Here is a 24137-nt window from a genome sequence, read left to right on the forward strand (position 1 = left end):
TTATTAGCCATGGCATTGTCAGTTTACTTAAGTTCTTTCAGTTTGACATTCACTCTGGTATCTTTCTTCCCTCTTTTCCGACCCCTGCACTCCCGTGGATCTGCACTGGTCCACATTAAAAGTAAATTAGTCTAAATATGAGAGGAAAGTTGTAACTGATATACCTTCAGATATTTACACTCTGCAGCATCTATCTCCACACAGGCAGCCAGTACAGTTTTCTTCACTTGTTTCCATTTTCTGTTCAGCACTAATGTCAGAAATTCAAATACCAGTTTAACCTGAAAAAAGTATTCCTCAATTAGAATATACTGTATCCAATTTGTTGAATTAAACATTTACATTCGATGAAATATCATTAGATAATAAGCAGACTACTTGAATCAAACTAAAAATATCTCTCCTTCCTTCATTTCTTCCTTTCTTTATTCACTCAAAGCAAGAAATACATTTTGTCTTAGATTTTAAAAATCGTTTTCCCTACACAAAGTAAATCTTTAAGTTAACTTCGTTTTCAAGAAGAATCTGAATTTGCATATGATTTGAACTATTTTCCACTTGTATATCGTATAATTCCTTATTAAAGAACAAAGTTTACGACACTGTGTAGTCTACATACATCATTTGCTATTTCTTCATTGATACTAATGATGGTCTGTATACTTGAAATGGCTCCCTCTGTTTCTGTTTTGGTTGGATACATTTTAAATGTTATCTTCGACCTAAGAAGTTTTTTACACTTCCGAAGAAAAGTTTCTAAATTGCTAAATTCATTCTCTAACTGTAAATAGATAAACTATAATTAAAATTAGCATTCATTTAAATTAGACAACATCTATAAAACAGCCGTTTCAAAGAAGACCAAGCTCAACTGTTTATATATGTACTCAGTGCTGGGGAATGACTGAGAAATATATCAACAGATTCTCCAGATTCCATAACACATGTCTGAGGAAGGTTATGAAAATATGCTGGCCAAACAAAATCGCAAACAAGAACTAAATGAGATAACAAACACCAAAGACATAGAGTCTTTATTGATACAAAAGATATGGAGATGGCTTGATCACGTACTACGCAAACCATCTAAAAACATGAGCAATTTAACCCTTAGATGTAAACAAGTAGAAAAAAGAAAAAGAGATGGACCAACAAGCGACATGGAGACGTACTATAGAAAATGAATTAAAGGAAAGAAGTTAACTGAGGTACAATAGAAAGAAAACCAAACAATAGATATAGAGAAGAGTGGATATACTTGCCCTATCCCTATGTGCCAAACAGCTTGGCAAGGACTAAATAAGAAAGTAGTGAAAAGTATGTCACTGACAATAATGATGAACATGCAATGTTGAAAGTGATAATGAAAAAGTTTCGAATCAGTGATGTCTTTGCTATAGAATTAATGAAGTATTACACAATTTTATTTTATTTAATTATGGACAAATTTAATTTTCTTAATATTGAAAGAGAATTTATGTTCGGCATCACATGCGACACCTTTTATATCCCAATTCAAGATGATAAGTTAAAAATCAGAATAAAACAACTATGATTTTATAACCGCGGTGTTTTCATGACTACATGTACCTGTTGAAATATCCTTTCTTCCTCATCTTCTATGGTATCTACTTCCATTATGAATTCGTAATTATCTCCCTTTAAATCTAAAGTTGTTTTGAATTTCATTAAATTTTGTATATATACAATTTAAAAGTAAAGGCCAATTTTAGTATAATTATTTAAATGTGAAACCAATCAACTGTATATTTAAACAATGAATTATATAAATCACTTACATGGAACACTTATTTATTTTAATTATATATGTTATTAAATTTCCAACTATAAGAAAAAGAAATAAACATTTGAATGTACATGTATAACGTATCATTTTACTATTCGACGAAAAACTAATTCTATTCATAGATGTAGAATCTTAATTACTATTTTACGTTAAAAAACAAGTAAATCTCTATTTTTCTTGTTTATAAATTGGGAGGCTATTTATCGAATTGAAAATGTGAATATTTGAAATGAAATACAAAAATGAATCTTTATATATGTAGCTGTTATTTGTTTTAAGGTTATTAGGTAATTTGTTTGAATAAAGCATAGATTGAATCAGGGTTTATATGATCTTATATACTCTAAAATGAAACAAATGTTTTATAAGTAGCACTTTTACCAGTGAACATATGGATATGTTCCAATTTGTTTTCAATGAGTGAATAATTTTCGAAGGCAATGGACAGACAGAAGGTATGTAAAAACATTTTGTAATATTATTATTGACAATAACTATGAATAACAATAATAAATGTAAGCATTACCAGCTTCATCAATTTACACGATTTGATTTGATTTGACTAGTTATGGGATGAATATACTAATCAATTGAAGAATAATGATATGAATTTTAAAAAATAAAACTCGAATCATAAAAGATATCACTTAAAAAATTAGGTCACTTCATAAAGCAAAACCTTCAGTTTACCGTCAATAACATGGGTTATTAAAAATTTATGTTTCATTGTTTCATTTAATTGTTGATAATGAATCTCTAGGGTTTTCTACATGTCATTTTGTTCTTGTTGATAATTTTCATGTAAGCTTTGTCTTTCTGATAACCCTTTTGGTGATTATAAATTTCTAGACGGTTGAAACACATGTGAAACCATTTATCAATTGTAGTCTTGGATTTAAACATTCCTTCTACTTTTAAAAACATGGGAAATAAGAATGTTTCACTTAATGATTATAATGTGGCATCAAACAAATTAGGCCTCTAATGCAGACATGTTCGGTGATTGTGTCCTTTAAGACATTACTCAGCAGCTTGTACTGTCTGGTGTAGTGGACACAAATTTATAGTCTTGCATATATTTTGTATGAATTTTATACTAAATCAGAGATGAGTAGGTTTGATCAAATTTTTACGACTTAATTACAATTTTCAGATAAATCTAGCTTTTATTCGGTTAGAACATTTCTTAGAACAATGTGCGAAACTGAAGAGACCAAATCCGCCAAGTTTGCCAACACCAGAAATGGCGAAAAATATTCGGGACGAACTTGTATTTCTTTTAGACAATGTCCAGGAAATTACTTGTGACGATGTAAGTATCGAACAATAAATGATACTAATACGTGTACACAATAAAAACGGTAATAGAACTACATACTGCACATTTAAAAAATACCGTTACACAAAACCGAGGTTGGTTTTCATCGACCTAATAACAGTTGTTTTATTGACTTCATGGATACAAATGTTTGATGAAATATCGAAACGACAAACAACTTATGTATAACAGAGTATTATGGCAGATGTGGAAAAATTACTATACAACACGTACCAATAGTTTAAAGTTGTAGGGAAGTACTTCAATAGACAAACATCATGTAGCATGTCCATTTACCATGATTTTAAATTGGTTTAAAATGTGAAAATGATGAAAATCTACTAAACACAACAAAATTTGACATTGTGTAGCATTTTGTAAAAAAAACAAAATACAATAAAATAGATATCAGCCACTGTTGTAGTTAACCATATTTTTGTACTCATATTATTTATGTTTCTTCTTTGAATTGTTTCATATCTAATTTACTTTGAAATACTCATTTCAGTTGCCATCTGTACTTGAAGTTGTTACAAACGCCAGAAAGAACGATATTCCCGGTATTCATAGATACAGTGATAAGGCACTAGAAGAATTCTTGATAGCAAGAAGTAACTTTATTAGACGGGTATTAATTATCTCTATATTAATTAAACACATAGGAAAGGGGGGATATCACTATTTTAAAGTATAAAAAGAATTTCAATATATCAGAATTCTAGCGACGTAGGAGAATGGATTCCAATGTCAAGTAAGGAATCTGGCATGCTTGCCAATGAGTTTATTTCAAATGACGTGGATGCAATCATATATAATGTGTTTCTCTTGGTTTTAGTTTGTAACCCATAATTGTTTTAGTTTGGTGTCGATTTATGAGTTTTGAACACCGGTAATATACTGTTGCCATTATCTATAGGTCACCTGGCATAACTTTTTATATAAAATTGAGAATGGAAATGGGGAATGTGTCAAAGAGACAAGAACCCGACCGTAGAAAAAAAACAACAGAAGGTCACAAGAAGGTCTTCAATGTAACGAGAAATTGTCGCACCCGGAGGCGTCCTTCAGCTGGCCCCTAAACAAATATATACTAGTTCAGTGATAATGAACGCCATACTAATTTTCAAACTACATCTACAAAATGTTATCGCAAAAATGAGTTAAATCAAGCTGAATTCAAATTGTTCATATTGTGATGGGTTTTTATTTTTATTTCTTACGCCAAATGAGTAACAGTTATTTCATGTTAATTTCAGGCAGATGTAAATACTTTTAACGGATTTGAATTTCCGCCTACTGTGAAACCAACATTCATTAAACCCAAAGAAACTAGTAAAGTAACCGAATGGCGTCAACAGGGTGAAAGGGAGAGGTATGATTATAAATTTGCATACATTTGTATCATCTGTTTTAATAATATCGATAACAAAATCAATAAATACATATCTTATTGCATGTTCCTGAACAAGTTAATTTAGGATATTCCCAAATGGTTGCCTTTTGTCCTCTATTGCATTTGGTATTGTTTGCATATCCATGATGGTAATGTAAAATTTATTCGTTTTTAGATAACGCTTATCTTTTATTGAAAACGTTCTGTGAATCTTAAGATGTATTTGTGTCGTTAGGTTGAAAGTCATTTCGTACCATAAACATTTCGTATCTCTGCCATTTCGTGCCCAACATACCCATTTCATTTCCAACTTTACCGTTCCGTCCCCATGATAAAAAGCATTACCTTCACATGTCATTATTTCCTGTCGCATAACTTGCTTGACTGTGTTTCCCGTGTTTGTTTTTACTATATGTCCTTTTATTTAGGTTTTGTTATTCTACTGGTTTAGATTAAAAAGAGAAGAGTTGAAATCTTTAAAAAGATAACAAGTTGACCAAAGTCTAGTGATTTCATATTTTCATGTGCCTGTCTCAAGTCGAAAATCTCGTCGGAAGTTATCCGATATCACGTTTTTATTTTTTTCGTTCATTAGAGAATTCAATCTTTAATAATGGCATATATCAATCTTTTCTGTTTAAGTTATTACCCAAACTTTTGTTTAGACAAAATACAACTTAAACTTGTTGTTGTTGAGGCCATTGGTGTACTATTGTTGTCGTTCTTGACGTATACTCCACGTCTGATTGTGCTGATACAATTAATACAAGTACTTGTTATTAATTGCCTTTTTTAAACATGTTTAGCTCGAACCAGTAGGTTTTTCCTTTTGTAAATCTTCTTTATTATGGACTTTCCGAACAGATTTTCCTCTAAGTTCAGTATTTTTGTGATTTTACTCTTCACTTATTGAAGATAATAAAACCTACCCTTTGATACCTTACTATACAATTTGTGTTTTGTTCATTGTTGAAGGCTTAAGGTATCTTTATGGTCATGGACGTTGTTTAAAAATCTTTATGCATTAATCTTATCTAATCAATTTGCAATCCCATCATATCTTCTTGATTTTTCATTCATGCAAAATAACCATAAATTGTATAAATTTTTTTCTCTATTCAACCATAAGTTCATCGATTTATTTTGACTTGCAAAGGATAGAAACAAGGTTGAACAACAACCCAAACATAACAGACCTCAGCGATATGAACAGACCTACCAAGGTGGCTGAAAAGTTCAACAGTTTATATGATAACCAATGGACAGATGCATTTGAAGATCTGAGAAAACTTTACAAGCATGAAATAAACGGTCAAGAAAGAGCCATTTCAGAAATGGCCACCATCTTAAAGGTATTTTATTTATAATTTTTTATCTGTAAGTAAACGTTTCAGAACCACATGAAATATATATTACATACATTTATCAATACATGTCGTTAGAAAAGATTTGCACAATAGTAACTTTTCATTTGTCCGATTATTTCTGAAGTCGATTTTTATATTAATATTAAAAATACTCTAATTTTTGTACAGAAGGCATTTGAATATACAGCGGAAACTGCAGAAAAACAGACTCGTAAAATAGCCATGTCCATGAAAGAATTAATGATTAGTCCAACTGGTGATTCATTTATTAACAACGAACTTGACAGTCAGGTAAAACTTCTTAATTTCATTTCGTCTTTTTCTTTCTTATTCGATCTTATTGAGTCGTGGGATAGCCATTTAGTTCAATTTAACTAAAACTAGAGGTATGTTCACCTATAGTCATTTGTTAAAAAACACACGTTTTCGAAAACAATAAAATTGATTTGTAATCTCAGACTTAATTCATAATGTGATACAAAATTAATAAATTCTTTTGAATTTCTTATAATATCTTACCTCAAAGTTTTAACGGAATTGCCTTTTCTGTGTTTTTTTAATGTTGTTTATGAAGAAATTATGACCTTTATTCAGATGACTGTAGCTCTTGAATTGTCTTCTCTATTCCAATAATTGTGAAAAAAAATCTTTGGTTTTTGTTTGTTTCACATTTATTAGGTTTATGAATTATTAGTATTTGATTTTTAGCATAAACATGTTGATATTGACCCGCTTTGTGAGGTTCGTTTCACAAGATATGCAAAGCAGTGTATAAAAGAAAATGCAGAATTGAGCCTGCCAGTATTACATAAGGTATTCGGTTAAATTCTTAAAACATATTTTGTAAATGTTTTCATTGAAATGCATGTTTTACCAAACAGTACTGCCTCTTGACAAAATTATGGATGATAAAAAGAAATGTGCAAGAAACATGAACCCAACACACATGTACACTCGTTTTCTACTGGAGATGCACGGAAAGAAGAAAACCTCTATTTTTTATAAACTTTGTTTTTATTACATTCGCTTTGCGTTGTAAGGTATATAAACATACTAAAGAATTTAGATAGAGATTACAGATAAAAAGTCTGTATTTGACCATATGTTTTGGACAGAGTGTAATAATGTCATAGGGCGAAGACAATATTCCATTGCCACTGAAAATAAGTAATACAGGCACAGTTAATATATATAATCTTAAAGTTAAAAAGGTACTAAAATTAATGTGTTATTCAAAGGTCAAATTGTTTCATTTGTATACCCTATGCGACGTGATAAACAGAAGTTCCATATCATTTATTTAATTTAAATCCGATACTTGGAGGGGACATGACATACGGATAATTACATTGTATGTTTTGCTTTTAGAATTTTGAATGGCAATTTCGCCGCGAGCGAATTAGAGATATTCTTACAATTCCAAGTGTAAAATCCTACAGCCAAAAGTGTTTACAGATAGCGTGGTTTATGAACATTCAAGATCCACCCATGACCCTTTTATGGCCAGCTGATGTGAAAAGGGGTGATATAACAGCAACTTTTAGATTTTTTACGAGAAGCGGAACGATCTTACAACATGAGGTGTGGCCGGCCTTACTGCTGACTAGTGATGGTCCGATGATGACAAAAGGGGTGGCTCAGTTCAAATAAAAATGGATTTATTTTTGCTGGTAACATGTCTATTTTCGTCAGTGATATATGACAGAACAAAAGAAAATACTATACATTCATAGATGAAGTCAGTTACTGTCTTGAAATATGTGACTGTCAGTGGATACAGACAAATCTTACTGCTAACAAAGCCCATGTTCTTAACAGAGAAGCAGCACATACCCATTTTTATTTTTTTAGACTTATGCATAACTGTTAACTTATATTGCTTCAATAGGCCCCCTTTCCTTAAGAATAGGTCATTAGATATTCTCTACATTAAATAATACGCGGTTTCAAAATTGCTAAAAAGGTAGTTTTTAAGCTAATTGTTATTTAAGTCTGGCAGTAAACGCATCTGTATATCAATACATGTATTAGCTGTTCTCTGCTATTGACTCTTTTTACAAAAAATCGTTCGGGTAAAATCAGTAGCAAGCCCTGAATATTTTTTTAACTTATAGTTACAAAATGGATGCTGGTTCGTTTTATTCATTAGTAAGAAAAAATATTTATGTGTGCGAGTAAGAAACATGTCTATCTGTAGACTGTAGATACGTGATTTAGTTATTGATTTATGTTTTCATTGATCTCTTTTATTTTGCTGTCTCATTTCTCAAATCTTTGAAATCGTTTATCACATTAAATTTTCACTCTGCACAATGCATAAGTACAAAGCAGAGTCCAAACTTATATCACATTTGTATGTCTTCATCCGCAATAAACATGCAATAGTTGTCACTGGACATTAAAAAGTCATCAATCCTAAGTCCACTGCATAACATCTCTTTCATAGTTTATTAATTGTAAAAAGGGTTTGAGGAAGAATGTAAGAATACGAACAATGATATAGATGTTTTCATTGAGCCAACATTCATGCAAATGTGTTTGTGATTATTTCATGTCATTATGTCTCTACTTACATTCTACTTTATATTATGCTTCTTCCTGACCTTGATATTTCTAACCTATTAAATGGATTTTTCTTCAGTCTGTAAGGATATTTTTTACCATACGGTCCACAAAATACGGTGAAACTGCTTTCGTTTTGACTAATTTGTTTTTAACTGTTTGAAAACAACTTATTGTTATATCAAATTCATGTTAATAAACGATTATTGGGTGTTTATAGTGAGTGCTACACGTAATGAAGCCAATTTGTGACTTCACGTATCCTTTAATCTATTTTGACCGATAGTTCGTTTGAGTAAAGGTAACAATGATAGGTTGATATATTTGATTAAAAGAGTGTATATCAATTTGGTAATTCCTAATTTAAAGCAATTCTTAAATGTTTCCTTGTTATTTGTCATCATGAAAATCATTTTGCAACAGATCTAATTTGTTGCTTTTCTTGTATTCTTTATGTTTCTGTTTGTTCTAGATCTACTAGTAATGTGAAGTACAATTAACTCCATTGGAGTGTATACCAGCTATCATATGTTATTAGCAGGTAAAGTAATTAGAGCTTGCTTTCAGAAAATGATAGCATTTTTACGGTATTATTTGTAATTGTCAAGCTTTGACTTTTGTTTTGTTGTTTATCATAACGTAAAAGACAGAGGTTTTTTTTTGTACTGAATTTTTATGTGTCCTTTTCTTTCTTTAATCTAATGATTGAGATTGAAAAGAGAGGAGGTTGAGATTTTATTGTATCTTCGCATCAAACTTTAATGGATCCTACCGTTTTTTATTTCATTTGGAGAATTTTTTGTTGATTTTACATTTATGATGTCTCAAATAAAATTTATTTATGTTTTAGACATGGTACTATTGTAGCTTGATATTATGTTTGGACACATGTCTATTGTTGAGACTATAGGTTAACATCATGATGTTTTGTCGTGTGTTGCTGACGAACTAATGTATAACACCCTAGCATATTCTTCAATTGATATTTATATCGACCAACATTGTTATTTAAAAATGTTTAAAAGTGATTTTAAAAATAATGAAATGCACATCAATGTGAGAAAATATGCAAATTATTTGAAAGAAACATGCATAAATAATATAATTTCAAATTTTTAATGGCAATGCAATAAATGGAATTAATTCCTAAATTTTGCTACGCCTTTAACCACCATAGGACCATCTTTGTACAACAGAAGTGCTGGCCAAACTTCATGATCAAGGACTGTTCCTGTTGCAGTGTAGTATCGGAAAATGTCTGTTAAATTTTCCTGTGAAACCATATCTGGCCATAACAGTACCATTGATGGGTCTTGAACATTCATAAGCCATGTTAATTCTATGCATCTTTCTGTGTATTTTTTCACTGATGATAATTTTGTTATATTTGCTGTAACTTTACTACTTGGAAAGGCGTGGACCATGAAATTCTATAAAAGAAGAGTTCATGTTAAACAATTATGTAAATAATCCTTGCAAAAATACCATTTTGGAATCACAATATTTGCTTTGTGAATTACTTTACCATTTAAAAAAAAATGATTCCAACAACAACATATGATTGTTAAATAAATATAAGAAGATGTGGTATGTGTGCCAATTAGACTACTCTCCATCCAAATCACAGTTTATAAAAGTAAACCGTTAATGTCTTTATCATTAAAATTATCTTTTTTTTAAATCCTCTAATAAAATATTTTTTTCTTGCGAAACGCTTAAAATATATAAATATATAAAGAGAAAAAAAAAGATTTTTTTGCAGATTTTTCTTCAACTGGTATTAAATGTCTTTGACAATTAAATATAAATATAAATAGTGCATGCATATCAAAATGTGCAACATTGCATATTACCTTTTGTAGAGCAGGAACACTTAGATCAGCGGTATCCTTTATACAGATCAATGCATACTGTCCAAGTGTCTTGTCATGTCGAAATGGATCGTTTGAATCTGTCTGTAAAACAGTTACACATAATATTAACAACTCAACTGTGGTTTACTTATTCTAAATGAATACAATGTGTTTTTAAAAATATACAATGCTAGGCATTGATTACTGTACATCAAACAGATTTATGAATGTTTAAATGAACTTCTGTCGCTTTTTTTCGGATTTAATATGCATGTTTTGTTAGTAGCTATATAACGTTCTATTAATTAAGTAGGAGTCAAACAATAAATACCTGAACCTTAAAGGGAAACAAAGAAAGCATGAAGCAGAAAGAGTTCGTCAGTAGTTGTCGATTTTTGGTGTGGTTTACCAAGTGTTTCTGGTTTTTTGTTTTTTTCTATAATGATAAGTCAGTTGGTTTAACTGTTTGCATCGTTTTACGCTATTCATTTTGGTGCCTTTTATAGCTTGCCGTTTGATGTGAGCCTAGGCCGTGTTGAATGCCGTACTTTGTCCTTAACTTGTTTCCTTTTTATAGATTGTGACTTCAAATGACAGTTATCTGATTGGCTCTCATACCATGTCTTCTTAAGTCTATGGATATTAAAAACGCTTTCCCTTTTAGAAAGATGGAAAACAAAATGAATAGAACTATTGATCTACAAAAAAACATACCTCCTGCTGTCTATCACTACAGGGATCTAGCATCATTTCTCTTGTTTGATGTGCAATTCTCTCTAGTTGTGTATCCACGTGTTTAGACGAATATTCAAATGTTGCCTAAAACAGAATAAAAGTTTGCCCGGATGTATATGTAGTATATATTCATTTATAGTTACAACTTCTAATCAGTGTTATTTTAAAATATTGCATGGTAGCAAATTACTTTGATTGTTTTACATTGTGTTTCCAATATAGGGTAAATATTAATGTTCCTGAGAATTGCATGTGTAGAAAATTGATTCAGATGAAGGAAGTTTAATTATTTATTAGCTCAGCCTGTATAGAATAAGAAACTTAAAGTATATATATTACATGCTAGTAGGTAACAAACAAAAGTGATGAAAAAAATCAAAACCGAACCAAAATGGTAGTAGTAGTTTTAATATTCTAAAGCAAAACAATAACCAAGTTGATATTTCATATATTAAGATGCCATGTTGTAATAATAAAAGCAATAATTAAGAATAACACGTTCTATAAATGATTCCTCTGCCATTACCGATATAATTCATGACAAATTCTTCAAATTTTTTGACAAAAGAAATAAAATTATCATTATAGTAAAACATTGTTTACCTTAAGTATAGTAGCCAAATCAAGAATGCATCTTTTTTCTGTATGATGTTCTTGTCTGTAGAATTTAGTAAGCTCCTCGCATGCATCAGTCCAAAGATCGTCATATAAATTGCTGAATCTTTCTGCTATCTTACTTGGTCTATTTATATCACTGAGATCCGTGATGTTTGGGTTGTTGTCATGAAGAGCTTTGCTTGCTTGTTCGCCACGCCTAAAATATTTGACATGTTTTAATAATTTAAGGGTATTAGCAGTAACATTAATATTTCAATTGGAAGAATTTGTTTCTTTACGACTCAATTCACGTTGACGTTTATGTAATTAATGCACTTGAAAATAATAGTGCAAATTTCAGGTTAAAATTTTTGGTCAAGGTAGTTTTAGATGAAGGTGAAGTCCAAACAACTTAAAACTTAGTATAGATGTTCCCTATGATATGATCTTTCCAATTATGCAAAAATTAATTTCACGGTCACCACTTAACATAGAAAATGATAGTAGGAGTGAGCATCCGTGTACTATGGACACGTTCTTGTTTGTTTTTGAGTTTACTTGAATTTAGTCTTTCGAATTTAAACGAATTTTAATCTCATGACAAGAAATTGTTTTACCGTCTTTTTTATTAAAGGTATTGATATTAAGAAAATAGAATTATGAATGTATTAAAAATGATGTTGTTTATGGAAATTAAAAATTTTCCACGTAGAACCCCAATTGATGTTACTAAGGTTTTTTTGTTTCGGGATTTTCTTCGTATCATGAATATATAAGAAAACACGAATACGCAATTTTATTCTATCTTTTGAAATGGCTATTGTTTATACCGTTTAAATTCTTCTTGTTGTTCCAGCCTTTCAGATGCAATTACTTCTGGGTCCGGCAAAATGGTTTCCTCTATGTTTGTATCTTCCAATTTATCTAAAGCGAGACGCAGTTGTGATCTGAGTTCTTCATCCATAACACCTTGTTGTTTTCCTGCATCATGATTATTTCTATGGGAATGTGAGGCATACACATCTGGAGTCTCCTGTTGTCTTGTCTGTGTCTCATTGTTATAGTTGTTTCTGTCATTATGTGTTGTATTTACATACTGTACCATTTGTGGCGACATATATCTTGTCTCGTCGGTCAACCTTGACGGTGCTTCGTCAATCTTGCCTAACCTAGTGTCAAGTTGATTTTCTTGTTTTACGTTTTGCTGATTGGTCAGTTTTGAATAAGAAGCTTCCTTTTCAACTTGCCGCATCTGCATCAAAATTCTTGCAAGGATTTATGCATGTACAGATTTTGTAATTATTATTTTTATGAAATTTGATATTTTTTTTTTAATTTGATAGCAAATTTCAATCGTAAACTAATGGTTGTTAGAAAGTTCATAAATAAATGATTCGAATAGTTTGAAAAAAATTTAACACTAGATAAACATTTGGCCAAACAATAAAGGTAAGATAACCATAATGTAGTTGACTGTTTGAAGATGTCACTTTGTTACTTGATATAAATAAATATTTTTTGGTTTATCTAGATATAGACGGTGTGTTAAAATATACATACGATATCGGAATACACTCGATTGAATCCCATAAATTCATTATTAGCATCTTTGATGTATCTTGATACCCTACTCCAATCTTCTCCTTCAGCAACGTTGGTAATTTCACGTAACCATTTGGACTGTACCTGTGAATAATCATGATATTTTCTATATTCATTAGATATATATTATTTAGAAATTCATTTGTTCTTTAGGTAATATGTACAAAAAAAAGAAAAACCAAAAAAACTGAATTTTCGAACCAGTTTCATAGTTGTTACATATATGTTCTTATAATAAGAAATTCAATGACCTTTTAAGGAAAGTATGGATATGATTATATATCAAGCAAAACTATAAATTGTAAGACACGATTATGTGAATAAATATTTGTAGAAAAAAAAGCATGGACATTGGTTTTGATAACAGTGAATTTAATAGACAAAATTTACATAGCCATCACAATATTCTCTTTTTTTCATTATAAAGCTCATCATTGTTCCATGTTTCGTATATGTTATGAAGCATTGTCCGTTTTATCATGATGAGTTGCAAAAAACAATTATAACTTGTAATTAACTGATCAGTGCTTTTACAAGAAACATCAGAAACATGGATTACTATAATAAAACATACATTTATAAAACCTCTTTGTCTAAAGAATTCGTCAACGTAAGAAATACTCCTTCTAGCAACAATAGCATCACTATGTGACGGATGTTCCTCTACATAGGGATCTTCAAATAGGAGATTGCATTTTGTTAAAAAATTGTCAAGTTTTTGAATATCCTGAAATGCCTGCAAAGATAAGTATAGTTATTTATTTAGTGTCAATTTCAAATACGAAGAATAATAATAAACTTATACATATACACCTTATGCATAGAATATCTTAGCTGTATTTTGCAAAACTTTTAGGAATTTTGGTCCTCGATGTTCTTCAACTTGGTACTTTGTTTGGCCTGGGGTTTTTTTCAACTTTTTCGGATTCGAGCGTCACTGATGAGTCTTTTTCAGACGAAACGGGCGTCAGGCGTATATACCAAATTTAGTCTTGGTATCTATGATAAGTTTATATACATGTAATCTATCAGTGTAAAGTTGTTTTCGAATCGCTTCATTGGTTGATAGTGTCTGATTTTTTCAATGCTTTAATGACTTCTTGTTTCTGAATTTACCTTGAAGTTCTTTTTTGTTACACTTATTTGCAAATAAAAGAGTGGATTCTTCTTTTATATGTATAGGTTTCTTGATAAAATACTTTCATTTCCATTCTTGATCCTCAATCCAAAAAATAAGATATTTGAACTTAACTAGTGGGTATTTTACTATTGTAAATTTAAGGTAATAGAATATATATATATTTTAATTTAATTATAATACTTATCTATAAAATATCTATTGTTATTTACGAAGAAATGTTGTGAACCCAAGGATGGGATTAGAATAAATTTTACATACCTGATGTGTCGGTTCGATCATTTTGTTAAGTTTTGTGATTTACCCGCCATAATTACATAGAGAAAATTGATAGTACTAGACACATTGAATTAAAGAACGAATCTACTGATCTATTCAAGTAGATCAACAGTTATCTATTGTGGAGAGTTCAAATCAATATTTGTAACAACAGAAAGTTTTAATGGTTGTTGATTTACTATAACAATTCAATCTAAAGAAAACCATAAGTCGACATTTTTGACAATGCACATTGTCAAACAGTCTGTATAATGTAGTCTTATATTCCAAATATTTTAATTTATATTTGTATATGTATATTGTATTGCATTTTTAGATTAGTGTTATAAAACATGTATATTTATATATATATATATAATATGTGTAATGTTCTCATAGATTCAAGACATACATACTACATTTGTCTTCATCGAAAGCTTCTGGGTTTTTTTTTTTAATGTTTCCCTATAGTTTTACCTGTTTCACCATATTTTTTTATATATAGATTTAATCCTTCAATGAAATAGGTTTTTGTCTGCTTAGAATACTCAGTTCTGTGTATTTATATTTATATATACAAGTTGATGTTTGAATACATTGAATGTATTGTTTTTCAAGCTAATGACAGAGGGGAAATTATGTACTTCTTAAATTAAAAATTAAATAATAACTTTTATAACTATAACAGCTGTGGAACAACTCCCAATTATCAAGACAAGGTTGTTGGTTTTTTTTATCTTCATAACACATGGTTGTGAACGTTGTAAAACCATATTCATCATTAATGTTTCCATTTTTCAAATTAGTTTTACACCATTTGACTTTGGTGGATAGTTGTCTCATTGGCAATCGAATCAAATCTCTTCATTTTGATATTAGAATTTTTGGAGTATTCATTTGAGTTGTCATGTATAATCTAAATAGTTAGATAGTTATCAAAGATACCTGGATTATAATTTAGTACGCAAGACGCGCGTTTCGTCTAGACAAGACTCATCAGTGACGCTCATATCAAAATATTTATAAAGCCAAACAAGTACTAAGTTGAAGAGCAATGAGGATCCAAAATTCCAATTGTGCCAAATACTGCTAAAGTAATCAATGTGAAACACTTTGGTAAGCCATGTTTATGTTCCACATACGATAGTTGAGGGACATTGTGTTTTCTGGTCTGTTTTGGTCTGTTCGTTCGTCCGTCTGTCCCGCTTTAGGTTAAAGTTTTTGGTCAAGGTTGTTTTTGATGAAGTTTAAGTCAAATCAAGTTGAAACGTAGTACACATGTTCTCTATGATATGATCTTTCTTATTTTAATGCCATATAAGATTTTTACCCCAATTTTACAGTCCACTGAACATAGAATACGATAGTGCGAGTGGGGTATCCGGGTATTGGCGACACATTCTTTTGGTATCATGTTTTATTCACATGTTATTATCGCGTGTCTTAAGGGTAGAACTTATGTCTCCGGCATTTAATAAAAATTACGATTTGAAAGAAAATAAATTTGGTCAACTAATTGTCGTGTGAATCTTATATAGATATGTGTTAATTTTTAATAAAGAAATATGTCAGGATTTGTTGTGGCTGACTCTACATTATGGTTTACATGAAATATCACTGATATAGCCATATTTTGTAAATATACTGTTTATGAAAAAAATATCCCGAGCGCCACTGATGATTTTTTTTAGACCAAATGCGCATCTGGTTTTGTTTACTAGCTATATATAGGCTGGTGTCAATTTATCTTCTTGGTAAAACTCATGGAAGAGTATGAATATTTCTAGGCAAAAGTAGTTTTCTTATGTTTATATCTCATAAGAAGATACCAATTAAAGGAAAAAGAAACAAAACTTGAAAAGCTTAAGTTAGAGGCAACAGTAGTTTCCTATATTCAAATATCATTGATCCATCGAAGACACAACTCAAGGTAAAATAAAAATAAAATCAGCAAAAAAAGCGAGACAAGGTGTTTCAACCGGGTAAGCATACCCTGTTTTAATCAATTGAGAAGACAAGAATCATGATAAAAAAATGATAGAACGAATTGCATATGGATGATCGTAAAACATATGTAAAATAAAGGCAACAGTAGTATACCGCTGTTCAAAATTCATAAATCGATTGCGATAAAAACAAATCCGGGTTACAAATTTAAACTGGGTGAAACGCATCAAATATAAGAGAACTACGACACAACAGAAACACAACATGTAACAATTTCTGTCGTTTTTGTCAGACCTCTGTTATAGCAGTATAGAACCAGCACCACAGTCCTGTAAACGAAGTCCGTATAATGTGAACATGCAAGAGAGTGTCGTTTTAATAGAAATGTAAACATGTATACGATGATTTAAAATTAAACTGATTGATTATAACTGCTTATAAAAGGGAAGTTCACAATTGTAAAGTTTTTTTCACCATGTCTTTTATTTTATAGATTACAGTTTGACGTCGAATATCTTACCACCCTTTATGTCCAATTTCTACTTTTCTTGTCCGACAATACATATCACAATTGATACAGCATAAATTGGTATCAGAAAAAAACAATATATGTATTGTATGTGACGGTTTTGTGAAACAAATCACCAATGAAACCAAGGTTTTAATTTTATACGCCAACAAAATGTTGATGTATGTAGTGGTAAATAAGTGGAATGACAATCACTATTCGTACTTTAATTCCTTACGATCATGTAAAATGTCTGAACAATAAACGTACAATTATGTCAACATACATGGTAATGTGGATAAATAAATAAAAAAGTAGTTATGTTTAGAATAAATATCTTTAGGGCAATTTTCATTTATCATGAGTTTCCGTAAATACACAGTAGAGTATCCGTGCTTAAAATTTGCTAACAACCCCTGACAGCATTTCTCACTCCATAATTGTCAAAATAGTTTGATAGTAAGTAGATCTATTTCGATCAGTTTAATATCTCAGTTGTGCAACTCCTTTCACGATAACAGGACCCTGATCGTGTATCAATAGAGCTGGCCATACTTCATGTTCCAGTTTGTTACCAAATTTTGTAAAATGTCTGAAACAGTTTAATGATATTTCATTCTCATTTGTGTTCGGCCATAGTAGTCCCATCGGTGGATCCTGTACGTTCATATACCAAGTAACCTCGACACATTTTTGAAGGTACTTGGTTACTTTGTCTAGTTTTTGGTATTCATCGATATCATATTGTTGTATTACATGATGTCGAAAGCTTGGCGGGTTGTATCTATCCTCAAAGTCCTGTAAATAATTTAAGTATGGATTAAATCATATGTTGTTGGTAACTTTAAACACTTAGTTTATAATATTACGCATTCTATGAAAGATAAAGGAGAAAATCAAATAAAGTATTGAATTATCCTCATTGGTTAGAATTTATGGGTAGTAAACAAGATTGCAAAATATACATTGAATAAAAAGGATCGACTTGGTACGCTCTGAAATCAATTAGGTGGATTTAATTTGATTTTTATATAAAGTAGGTGTTCTAAGCTTATTCTCATCCAATCTTTTATTTTGGAATCTTTTACATTTATCACTAGACTCAATCTCATTACTATAAATCATCATACATGTTTAAATTTGATGCTTATATATCTTGTCTGCATATTGTGTATTTTAATGTTGTGTTCATGTTATTTTGTATTCGGTAAAGAGCTCTCAAGAGCTTATGTTTGTATTTGTATATGTGAACAGAATCAAAATAAAACTTTCGTATTCGTATAAAGGCAACAGTAAAATTAAGTAGTATACCGCTGTTAAAATGTCTTATTTAGATAAAGTTACAAACGTATACAAAGTGAGACACATTAACTTAAGAAGAAAACAACAGAACAACAGAAACACTGAACAGCAACATACAAAAAGCCATACTATTTGATAACAACTGCTATATTCCTAACTTGATGCAGATACAAGACCTAATTTAATAAACTTACTTTAATAATGATATTTAGACTTAAATCAGCTGTTTCCTTCACTACTTCTCTAGCATGTCGCTTCAAGGTGTAATCATGGTGTCTCTCTTTTAACCGAACCTATAAATGTTATAAATAACCATACTTTGATTCAAATGTTTAACTTCTTTTGATGCGCTATGCATGTATGCTTTTGGAACTTTGTTAAATGATTTAAAATAAAAACAAATACATACTAATAGTTTTGCTACTTTCAGAATTTAATTTCTCAGGTTAGATATGAGTGACATAATACAGTCTTTAGTTTTCTATATGGTGTTACGTGTATTTTGTCAGCTTATGTTCGACTGATTATAGAGAATGTCCCTCTGGTATCTTTCTCCTCTCTTTAATAGTGGACAAGTTGTTAAAGGTTAATTAAGTGAATACAAATAAAAACAGAACGACACAAAAACTTCCAGAAATTAGCATACATATTTTCCTCACATTTCAGTATTTATACTGTCTACACACATTAGTTTTTGTTCAGTTGCCGCAATAAAAGTTAATAATAGGGTCAGTAAATATTATTTTGTTGAAAACTAATTACCGTATAAGGTGTATGTCCTGGTGGTACAGCCATTGTATCGTGAACTCTTAATGCCATGCTGTCAATCAAATTCCTTGCTTCTTCTCGGGTATATTGAAAAGATTTCTGAATGAGAGACGAAAGCAGCGGTTTTTACAAATGTATTTCAACACTCATCAACGATTTCATTGTACAATATTTCATGTTATTTAACAAACACATTATGTGTTTTGTTTCTTTCGAAATTGAATAATTACAGGTATCTTCTTTTCTTCGCCATTGGTTGTGAATTAAAGAAAAGGATCGATCATTTTTTTTTCTGGAAGTTGTTTTTTTTCCACATCATGTACCGAATAATTGTGTATAAAATCGACAGCACAGTTCAACAAAATAATCTAACCTAACATAAATGTAGCAACACGAAAAATGGCATCTTAAGAAAATCAAACAGTCGTCTACTAAAGTGGAATATATATCAATGACACACACAACCCAACGAAACAATTAGCCCCTAGATTTTTTATCTAGTCGTCAGCAAACACATTTTCAACCCCGCCACGTTATGTACAAATGTATGTGCCTGTCAGAAGCCCGTTTTTCATTGGTTGTCGTTGTTGATGTATATCATATTTGTTTTTCGCTTATTGTTTCACAATTGTTATTTCGGGGCACTTAATAGCTTACTACATGGCATGTGATTTGCTCATTGTTTAAAGTTATACGGTGAGAAAGATGTATATTTGGAAATCATGCCAGATTCTTAACTTTATGCATTTTTTATTACAATACAAATAACAGGAAGGAAAAAACGGCGGTGAATACATTTGGCGGCATGTTAACATGAGAAATATATTTTTTTACAAACGCTTTACTTGCCTTTAATATGTCGGCTAAATCAACAATTATCTTCACTTCAGGTACTCCGATTCTATTTCTGCAGACTTGTTCAAAAGCATCAGCCCATTCAACATCAAACAGTTTTGTAAATAGATCAGCAATTTTGGTTGGGTTGTTTGTTAGCACCTGAGATGGAATATAGGAACGTGTTGAAATTTCGGGAACCGTTGCAGGAATCCGGAGTTCACTATATCTGTAATAAAATGCACATATTGATATTTTCGAGAAAATTGTAATCACTTCGTCAGATTAGAATAAGAATGTACATGTCACTACAGGATACTTTCAATTGTGCTGAGATACATTATGTCACAAATATAACGGGTTACCATTTAATGTCGGAAGTAACCCAAAAGGTACTAAAAGGGAAGCAGGATCTAACCCTTTGAACCTCCCGCTTTTATTGTTATACGTAGGCGTTGTTTAAGCACTTTTTTGTCATATATTTTTAAATACACTTTTTGCATTATTATCTTCTCAATACTCACCTAAGACTATAAAGTAACTGGGGGAAAATAAAGTCACTTTTTAATGCAACTTTGGTATAATGTCATAAATTCTTACATTGTATAAGGAAATTATTATTCAACTTTACCATATATTAAAACTATAGTAATTTTAAGACGTGTTCAAGTATATTGAAATGAATGAGATATCAAATGATAATTACTTTGAAAAAAATGCTCAAACGTGCCAATTGGTTCTGTTGAAGAAAAATAGTTTCACTTCAATAAGAGGTACAATCAAACTTATTTTACCTGCTTTTCATGTCTTTGAACTCTTGTTTTATAAGCGTGTTTCGGTTGACCAGGTCTTGTCCTGTTGGAGGTGGTATTTTAGTGCCAGACCTTATAACATCTAACGTAAACTCTCTATTTAGAGGGTCATCTGGGTTTCTGTTGATCCTCGTATTCATATGGTTCATACTTCCGGTTCCTTCACCATTTATAACGTCATTGTCTGATGGTTTATTTTTCAATGTGAATCCGTCAATATATGCCGGTCGTTTTGGCAGTGGTCGAGGTGATATTTGAAAATTTGCAGATTTGGACTTTGAAGAACTGTATAGATATTGTGGTTTACTGTCATGCAATATTCGCTGTAATACAGATAATAACTGTAGAAATGACAGTATAGAATTGTAGAAAATCCAGAATAAAGTACATTACCTTTCATTTGTGTTTCATGTATTTTATCTAAGACAGTTTTAATATCTATAGCACTATATTTACTATGAAATATCAGAAAAATGAAAATAAATGATGTACAGTGAAACTTAAGCTTTGTATATTTCATACAAATGTAATGTATAAAAATCGAGAAAAGATTATTTCCTTAAGAAATCTTCAATTGTTTATCCCATTTTCTGTATCGTTGTTTGCAATATATGCGTTCTTTTCGAATCTTTATAGTCCAGCAACTTTGTTAACTGTTCAAATTCAACAATTTAAAGTTAAGCCTTTTTACCAATGTATCATAGAAAAAAAACATGCCCATGATTCACAACATACAATTTCTGAATCGTAAGTCATTTTAGATCGTCAACGAACTAGAAATTTACCTCATCAAATGCCATTCGTTTGATTTCATTGAATTGATCTACTGCGTCATCTATTCTCATGTCCATAGATGTCCATCGTCCTCTCATTGCTTCTTGTAACATGATCTTTAGTGATTCTACCTGTATGAATGGTCAAATAGGAAATATTAAAAGGATTTTCACATGAATTTATTGTAAACATACGTCTTTAAAAAGTTGTATTGTCATTCTATTTTCGAAAGTCAACACAGAAATAAAGTCTATAAGCACATTCGAAACAAAAAAATAAAAATAGAAATAAACACATAATAAAAATTTACATTAGATCATCCAGTTCACCATAAGGTAAAATAATAGTTCCATGAATCTTAACCTCCAGATAATTTTACATTTAGATTATTTCATAGATCTTTTGTTATTTCATCTACAGATCTGAAATTGCTTACACTCATTTTACTTTTTTTTATCCTATTTGTTTCACTTACCCTGTCTTCTGTAACACCAGGCATGTTTTTGATCAATGCATCAAGTGCAATTAATGCTCTGCCAGCCATAATTTTATCTGGACGAACGGGTCCATACTGTGGGTCCAGAAAGGGGTCAAGGAAATCTTCCAGTTCTCGGAATATTGTGACCTCCATCTGCCAATTAGATAGTCTGATGATTTTTATTACTAGTAATATCAAATTATCGGTCTACGTCTAAAAAAGAGCAAACAGACAACACAAAAATCCATCATACACTATACCGTATACGTGTGGCCTACTATACTTTGATATGTTTTATATAATATATATGAATTTATAACATAATAATTTACAAATCATTAAAAAAGTAAGGTTCAACCTCATACAAAGTTTACTGTAGATGAATTTGACCATTTTTATGTCCCTTTCTGTCATATAGCACCTGATGTGTCGAATCTGTTACATATCCCTGGCTTTCTAAAGTTAAGTTTTTTTTATCGTTCCTGGTGAAGTTAAATCCCGGAAACGCGATCTCAATGACTTATATTTACTAATTTTGCAATCGGTTTATGCACACTGTCAAATAACAATGAAGCGTCCAGGTTTATAGTATGTTATATAGAAATCAACTTATTTGCAGTTTAATGAATATGATAGACATGGGCATAACTGTAAGTTGCTTGCTCTACTGTACTGAGTTCCTTCTACATCACAATGAAAATACCAAAAATAAATGCACTCCTTTCTCAGTTTAATGCTGCACCCTCAAAGACCTTGTTTTATTTCATTTGTATACAAAGTGTAATTGTAATTGCCATTGAAAAAATTAACCTATATTTTGTTCCAGAAATAACACAAATTTTGTACCTTTGCATAAAAAATACTCACCGTTCATTTGATTATGGATACATATTTTACAAATACATGCCAAATCAAAAACAAAATGGTGTGGACTTTCTATTATTAATAAACAATGAAATTAGATATCACCTTTACCAAAGTTACCATTTTGAATAAGTTAGTTCGTTTCGCTACAATACAAGCGATTAATTTACAATTGAACAATACCAAGATATACGGTTTAGCGTTTCGTTATATTTAAACAATACATTTATAACCAGAAAACCTACATGTATTTAAAACCGATATTGTGTCCTTCAAACTTTTGTTTTGTTAATCCAGAAAAATCTAAACTGTTCTGCTATTTCAAAGTTGCATAATACATCAACGTCAACTATCCGCATACACTCAGCTTATTGTTTATTTTGTTGGAAAACTTTAAAAAAAAATTGTGTTTGTCAAATTACAATAATAAACTACGTTGCGAAAACTGCATCAATGACAAAAGCCAAATATTGAAGAAATAGAATCAGAAACAGAAAGAAACTCGTTTTGTCTGCATAATGACAAGACATAGATCTATATGAAGTTGCATGTTTATATTGCTGACATTTAGTCTCTAATCATTGATTGAGCATATTGGCTGTTTTGAAAAGTTTGTTGTCATACTTTCATTCTTTAGTGTTCTATGTTGTGTCAGGTGTACTTTTGTTTGTCTGTTTGTCTTTTTCATTTTTAGCCAGTTTATTTTCGATTTATAAGTTTGACTCTCCCGCTGGTATCTTTTGTCCCTTTTTAAACACTAAATACATGTACTATCGACTGGTAGCATCATTTTATTCATCCCATTATACAAACTGAGAAGACATGTATTGTCTTAAATAAGTAACCAATGAACACATAATATACATAATCTACATGTTTTTACTTGTAATAGTATTGCACCCCTAGATGTTGGGCTTTCAAAATCGTCAATAGACATAATACATCAACATCAACTATCCACACACACTCAGCTTATTGTTTATTTTGTTGAAAACTTTAAAACAATTCGTGTTCGTCAAGTTACAATTATAAACTACGTTGTGTAGGAGTCTGTAATTCAGAGGTTGCCGTTTGTTTATGTGCTACATATTTGTTTTTCGTTCATGTTTATACATAAATAAGACGTTAGTTTTCTCGTTTGAATTGTTTTACATTGTCTTATCGGGGCCTTTTGTAGCTGACTATGCGGTATGGGCTTTGCTCATTATTGAAGGCCGTAC

The 24137-nt window shown here is 30.7% G+C and overlaps 4 protein-coding genes across 4 annotated transcripts; 1 reads left to right on the forward strand and 3 right to left on the reverse strand.

Moving 5' to 3' along the window:
• Positions 1 to 2134: 2134 nt before the first annotated feature.
• LOC134696575 (uncharacterized) lies at positions 2135 to 7951 on the forward strand. The gene is made up of 8 exons (XM_063558430.1): positions 2135 to 2262; positions 2961 to 3119; positions 3634 to 3753; positions 4382 to 4497; positions 5675 to 5870; positions 6054 to 6176; positions 6594 to 6698; positions 7254 to 7951. Exons 1-8 carry the CDS (start codon positions 2248 to 2250, stop codon positions 7533 to 7535), a joined length of 1116 nt encoding a protein of 371 aa, XP_063414500.1. The 5' UTR covers positions 2135 to 2247; the 3' UTR covers positions 7536 to 7951.
• Positions 7952 to 9586: 1635 nt separating this feature from the next.
• On the reverse strand, positions 9587 to 14654 carry LOC134697529 (uncharacterized). Its single transcript, XM_063559809.1, has 8 exons — positions 14634 to 14654; positions 13809 to 13970; positions 13193 to 13318; positions 12463 to 12884; positions 11639 to 11849; positions 11015 to 11119; positions 10301 to 10402; positions 9587 to 9877 (listed from the first exon to the last, which is right to left on the reverse strand). Exons 1-8 carry the CDS (start codon positions 14652 to 14654, stop codon positions 9587 to 9589), a joined length of 1440 nt encoding a protein of 479 aa, XP_063415879.1.
• Positions 14655 to 17540: 2886 nt separating this feature from the next.
• Positions 17541 to 19254, reverse strand: LOC134697134 (uncharacterized). The gene is made up of 3 exons (XM_063559192.1): positions 19150 to 19254; positions 18582 to 18680; positions 17541 to 17883 (listed from the first exon to the last, which is right to left on the reverse strand). The coding sequence occupies exons 1-3, from the start codon at positions 19204 to 19206 to the stop codon at positions 17569 to 17571; spliced, it is 471 nt and encodes a 156-aa protein (XP_063415262.1). The 5' UTR covers positions 19207 to 19254; the 3' UTR covers positions 17541 to 17568.
• A 654-nt stretch (positions 19255 to 19908) lies between these two features.
• Positions 19909 to 22139, reverse strand: LOC134697530 (uncharacterized). The gene is made up of 4 exons (XM_063559810.1): positions 22051 to 22139; positions 21587 to 21706; positions 20784 to 21124; positions 19909 to 20218 (listed from the first exon to the last, which is right to left on the reverse strand). The coding sequence occupies exons 1-4, from the start codon at positions 22117 to 22119 to the stop codon at positions 19909 to 19911; spliced, it is 840 nt and encodes a 279-aa protein (XP_063415880.1). The 5' UTR covers positions 22120 to 22139.
• Between the last annotated feature and the right edge of the window lie 1998 nt (positions 22140 to 24137).

The sequence above is a fragment of the Mytilus trossulus genome, chromosome 14 (genome assembly GCF_036588685.1).
Source record: "Mytilus trossulus isolate FHL-02 chromosome 14, PNRI_Mtr1.1.1.hap1, whole genome shotgun sequence".
Taxonomy (NCBI): Eukaryota; Metazoa; Mollusca; class Bivalvia; order Mytilida; family Mytilidae; genus Mytilus; species Mytilus trossulus.

What these genes read in the sequence shown, in the direction of transcription:
- LOC134696575 (XM_063558430.1), top strand. An exon ending in AAATGGCCACCATCTTAAAG is followed by an intron (nt 5,871 to 6,053) that starts GTATTTTATTTA and finishes ATTTTTGTACAG; the next exon opens with AAGGCATTTGAATATACAGC. An exon ending in GCCTGCCAGTATTACATAAG is followed by an intron (nt 6,699 to 7,253) that starts GTATTCGGTTAA and finishes TTTTGCTTTTAG; the next exon opens with AATTTTGAATGGCAATTTCG.
- LOC134697529 (XM_063559809.1), bottom strand. Translation starts at nt 14,654, where the DNA reads ATGATCGAACCGACACATCAG. An exon ending in ATTTGGCTACTATACTTAAG is followed by an intron (nt 11,120 to 11,638) that starts GTAAACAATGTT and finishes ATTCTGTTTTAG; the next exon opens with GCAACATTTGAATATTCGTC. An exon ending in GTAGTGATAGACAGCAGGAG is followed by an intron (nt 10,403 to 11,014) that starts GTATGTTTTTTT and finishes ACTGTTTTACAG; the next exon opens with ACAGATTCAAACGATCCATT.
- LOC134697134 (XM_063559192.1), bottom strand. Translation starts at nt 19,206, where the DNA reads ATGGCATTAAGAGTTCACGATACAATGGCTGTACCACCAGGACATACA. An exon ending in CAGGACATACACCTTATACG is followed by an intron (nt 18,681 to 19,149) that starts GTAATTAGTTTT and finishes TAACATTTATAG; the next exon opens with GTTCGGTTAAAAGAGAGACA. An exon ending in GTCTAAATATCATTATTAAA is followed by an intron (nt 17,884 to 18,581) that starts GTAAGTTTATTA and finishes AATTATTTACAG; the next exon opens with GACTTTGAGGATAGATACAA.
- LOC134697530 (XM_063559810.1), bottom strand. Translation starts at nt 22,119, where the DNA reads ATGGCTGGCAGAGCATTAATTGCACTTGATGCATTGATCAAAAACATG. An exon ending in CTGGTGTTACAGAAGACAGG is followed by an intron (nt 21,707 to 22,050) that starts GTAAGTGAAACA and finishes CCATTCATACAG; the next exon opens with GTAGAATCACTAAAGATCAT. An exon ending in TTCAAAGACATGAAAAGCAG is followed by an intron (nt 20,219 to 20,783) that starts GTAAAATAAGTT and finishes ATTTTATTACAG; the next exon opens with ATATAGTGAACTCCGGATTC.